This window comes from Tenrec ecaudatus, chromosome 9, assembly GCF_050624435.1.
Source record: "Tenrec ecaudatus isolate mTenEca1 chromosome 9, mTenEca1.hap1, whole genome shotgun sequence".
Lineage (NCBI taxonomy): Eukaryota > Metazoa > Chordata > Mammalia > Afrosoricida > Tenrecidae > Tenrec > Tenrec ecaudatus.
In genome coordinates this window covers 14,709,804-14,714,843 of record NC_134538.1, presented here as the reverse complement: position 1 = coordinate 14,714,843, position 5,040 = coordinate 14,709,804, and the positions used below count along the sequence as shown (strand labels likewise).

Sequence of the window (5,040 nt, the reverse complement as noted above, 5' to 3'; positions counted from 1 at the left end):
AAGTGTTCTCGAAGTCTCATCTCCCCAATGCTACCTACAGTCTGTTATGATCTAGAGAGTCAAACGCCTGTGCATATTTCATACACACAAGTAAACATTGGCCTAGTATTTTCTTTTTTTATTATTATTTAAGACCTTTATTAACAGGTGCTTGCAGTTTGTTGACATTTTTTTGAAAAAATCAAGCTGTAAACTTTTATTACAAATTAAAAATGAGGTTCTTAAAAATCTCAACTTGACCAGATATGAAACAATTTAAAAACCTTTAAAGGTGTATTGAGAAAAACCAGGCTTTTTAAAAAACACGTTTGTTATTACCAAAAAGAGACAGCTTCAGGTAAAAATAATAAAAACCCCATGCTGCATAGATAATGCAGAGAGTTCTAGTTATCCGGTCAATGGGCAAAAAGCAAGCACTTCAGGTCTTCAGCTCCAATCTTTTGTTCATTTCTTATTGCTGGCATGTCATATTCATTTCTTCCTGTTGGATGACTAGACCGGATGATGGTAAAGATGGTAAGCCGGCATTCACTCAGCCCCGCCCTGCTCAGCCTCGGGAGCGGACGGATTCTCAGCTGGTGGATCGGCTGCTTTTGTCTCTTTGCCATCTTGTGGTTTAGGGTTATCTGGGCGTCTACGTCGGTAATTGAAGTTGCGGCGGTGCCGACGTTGAGGTGGCTGCTGACCTTGGGTTTCATCTTGATTTTCCTTATCCTCTTCATTGCCATCCTCCCCTGGCTGTCGTTGGCGAGGAGGGCCCCTGCGAAATCTTGGTCTATAACCTCGATACACATTCTGTCTCACTGGTCTACCTTGTTCTCCTGCACCCTGGTTGTCAGCACCCTCCATCACTTCTCCTTGCACAGGAGGGTTGGAATACTGTGGTCGACGCCCATAGGGTCTCCGCATGTAGTAAGGTGGGAACCGTCGCCTGCGGTAGGGCCGGCGCTGTTGGGCCTGGCCTTCGGGAGCGCTCTCGGATCCCTCCTTCTTTTCCCCACTCTCACTATTCTGGTAATTCTGCTGGTAATTGCGTGGAGGACCCCTACGACGTGGGTAACGCCTGTAATGGTTACGGTCTGCTGCATATTTACTGCCTTGTACTGGAACGCCACCAGGACCTGTAACATTTGCTGCCTCCGCACCCTTTTCTCCTTCAACAACATCAAACTCCACAGTCTCTCCATCTCCTACACTGCGAAGGTACTTCCTGGGGTTATTCTTCTTTATGGCAGTCTGGTGTACAAACACATCTTCCTTGGTGTCATTCCTGTTGATGAAACCATATCCGTTTCTTTTTTTTTTTTTTTTTAACAATTTATTGGGGCTCATACAATTCTTTTCACAGTTCATACATATACATACATCAATTGTATAAAGCACATCTGTACAGTCTTTGCCCTAATCATTTTTTTCTCTTTTCTTCTTTTACATTTTATTAGGGACTCCAACAACTCTTACCACACTCCATACATATACATACATCAATTGTATAAAGCACATCCATACATTCCCTGCCCCAATCATTCTCAAGGCATTTGCTCTCCACTTAAGCCCCTTGCATCAGGTCCTCTTTCCCCCCCCCCCTCCCTCCCCTTTCCCCCCTCCCTTATATGCCCTTGGTAATTTATACCTCGTTATTTTGTCATATCTTGCCCTATTCGGGGTCTCCCTTCCCCCCTTCTCTGCTGTCCCTCTCCCAGGGAAGAGGTCACATGTGGCTCCTTGTAATCAGTTCCCCCTTTCCAACCCACTCACCCTCCACTCTCCCAGCATCGTCCCTCACGCCCTTGGTCCTGAAGGTATCATCCACCCTGGATTCCCTGTACCTCCAACCCTCATATGTACCAGTGTACAGCCTCTGTCCTATCCAGCCCTGCAAGGTAGAATTCGGATCATGGTAGTTGGGGGGAGGAAGCATCCAGGATCTGGGGGAAAGCTGTGCACAGCTTTCCCCCATATCCGTTTCTTACATTGAACCATTATACTGTTCCCAAAACCTTCTTTGCGATGACCTTCTTGTCCCCGCTGGCAGGCGCCGCCGATGTGAGGCCGCCTGGGCCGCCGCTCCCTGCGCCGCTGTCCGTGGTGCCGGGCTTGGTGTCAGCGGCGCTGAGGGCGGGGGCGGTGGGCTGCTGCTGGGTCTCGGCCTTGCTGCTCATAGTTGCAGTGATGGTGACTGGGGCCGGCTGTGGCAGCTGCGGCTCCTCCCGGGGTGTGATGGTAACTAGGCCGGCGGCGGTGGGGCTGCTCAGGGCTCTCTGGGGTCCGCCGGCCTAGTATTTTCTTTCAATAAAAATCCATGAGACATCAGAATCCAGCAAGAACTTCTGACGACTCCTAGTCACTATACTGGTGCAACCATTGTTGAATGATCTTCAGCAACATTTTACTTGCAATGATATTGTTCTATAATTTGAGCATTGTGTTGGGTCATCTTTCTTTGGAATGGGTACAAATATGTATCAGTTGACCAAGTCTTCCAAATTTCCTGGCAGAGACGAGCCAGTGCTTCCAATGCTTCATCAGTTGTTGAAACATTTCTATCGAAATTCTATGAATTCCTGGAGCCTTGCTTTTAGCAAATGCTTTCAGCACAGCTTGAAAATCTTCCGTCAACACCATTGGTTCTTGCTCATATGTTACCTGAAATGGTGGAGTGTTGGCTAGTTCTATTGATAAAATTACATCTTTGGATGCTTCCTTCATATTCAGTCGTTTGCATGTAGAATCATTCAATATTTCAACTCAAGGCTTGAATTTTTTATTGACATGCTGAGCATCTTCTTCCTTTGGTTTTCTAACTCCAGATCTGTGCACATTTTACTACAGTACTTTACTTTGTCTTCTCAAGCAACCCTTTGAAATTTTCTCTTCAGCTCAATTACTTCACCATTTCTTCCTTACATCTGAGTTAATCTACAACTAAAAGCAAAGTTCAGGGTCTTTTCTGACATACTCTTTGATCTTTTCTTTCTTTCCTGTCTTTTATAAGATCGTTTGCACATTTCACGTCTTGATGTCATCCTACACCTTCAGGTCTTCTGTTATTAGTCTGCAATGTGTCAGATTCGTCCTTGAGATGTTTTCAAAATTCAGGTGGTATCGATTCAAGGTTGTATTTAGTGTCTCCTGGACTTTAAATTTTCTTCATCTTTAAACCGAGCTTGCATAGGAGCTATTGATGGGTCTGCTCCACAGTCAACCCCTGGTCTGGTTTTAACAGCTAATACTGAGAGTCTATATCTCTCTTCATACATATGTACTCCATTTGATTTCTGTTGGTTTTGCATTCCCAACACCAATAGTTGTCAATGTGTCAAGAATCTGTACAAGGGAGATTAAAAATATTGGGGAAAATCAACTGTCTTTTTTCCCGATAATTTTCTTGTTGTACAATTCACATGTATATGTTTCCATAGTTCAGTCCTATTTTAAAAAGAGTTGTGTATACATACATGACCACAATCAGTTCTAGTGTATTCTCTCCCCTCTAGTAGTCATTATTCGTCCCCAGTTCTCCCCATCCCCCATCCCTAATAAGTGATTACATCAATTGTTGTCTATGTACATGTATCTACCTGTGCTTCATAAACTGAGAAACATACCAAAACTAAAGAAAACAAAAAGAGACCACAAAATCTGTGTATGTGTGTATGAAGCCAGAGAAAAACTTCTGTCAAAAACAAGCATATTGGATCAATAGAGAGATCAAATGACCAGGTATCATGTTATACTGTAGTTCCATCCGCATCCTCAAGTTGACATTAATCTAAGTCAGATAGCAAGGCCCATTTGCATCCCTTCACTGTGTTAATTGGGAGACTGCCAGAAGCCTAATCCACATAGGTACAGTGGAGATCGATTTTAGGATCCCACTATCCTCATAGCCTTCTACAAATTGAATTTTCACATAAACTTTGGTACCTTTCCATCCGTCATAATTGGATTTTGATATTTGTCATCTTTGGATGACACGGGCTGTTGTGCTTCTTGCATGTAGGCTTAGTTGACACTTCACTTACATAGATATTTGTTTGGATAAAAGCTTTTAAGATGCTACTTTCTTTGATAGATGGGTACCATCTGCTTTCTTCACCATACTTTGCTGTAGTACCCATCTCTTCAGTGATCCCTTCATGAGGGCAAGTATTGAGCAGCGCCATGTTATAAGAACTAAATGTTCTTGCGTTGGGGCTAGAATTAAGTGAGAGCTCAGAATCTATTCATTTGTCTATGCATTATGTATGGCTCTGGTTCCCTTTAGAGGTCTCCTTGTCGTTTTATGGTACTAAACATTATCAAATATATCCCTGAAGCATAAGGAAATTCCATAGGGAACGCAATTTTAATTTATCCAATGGCATGGAATTTGACAAACTGTTGTGAAAAGGAGGTTATTCAAGTACAGTCCAGCTGTGAACTGCAGTGCATGAATTGATTTGTACTCATCAAATTATTAAATGATTAACCTCTGTTTACATTGACCATGGAGGTTGGTGCTAGGGGAGAATTCCCAGTAACATTCATTTACAAGGGGAGATGCTTGCCTATAAGAATTATACGCATCATATTAAAGCAAAAGGGCATTAAACTGTAACTAGATGGTGGTTCTGTGCTATCTTTATTTTAACACCCCCTAATACAGGGATTCTAACCAAAGTCCACTACCTCCAATTCCATGGTCTTGGGGTGGCCATCATTTGTTTCTTCTCACACCGGGCAAGTTTGATTTAGGGTTCACGGGTTACAGATAATTCTGAGGTAGCACAGAGATCATTCAGTGGGGTTTCTACATGAAGTTGTTTGCTATGGTCCTTTGGAAATACCCTGTTCCCCTTAACGGATAGAAGCTAAGGTCATTGTAGTACAGAGTCTTTAGCATGGTTCAGGGAGCTTTCGGTAGAAAGTAATTTTGTAAATATCTAGCCAGGAACATATTACGAAGCTTATTTTCCCCTTGGGTTCTCTTCAATTTTTGTTGAGTGTCCCTGATGCTCATATGATATTGCTGTTTCTCACTTACCCACCGACAGAAGT

At 43.0% G+C, this 5,040-nt stretch overlaps 1 protein-coding gene across 1 annotated transcript; it reads right to left on the bottom strand.

The window, feature by feature from the left end:
* Positions 1 to 201: 201 nt before the first annotated feature.
* LOC142456698 (Y-box-binding protein 1-like) lies at positions 202 to 2,177 on the bottom strand. Its single transcript, XM_075557888.1, is given in 2 exon segments — positions 202 to 1,294; positions 1,948 to 2,177. Coding segments are annotated over 2 exon segments (981 nt in total). The 5' UTR covers positions 2,163 to 2,177; the 3' UTR covers positions 202 to 528.
* Positions 2,178 to 5,040: the final 2,863 nt, after the last annotated feature.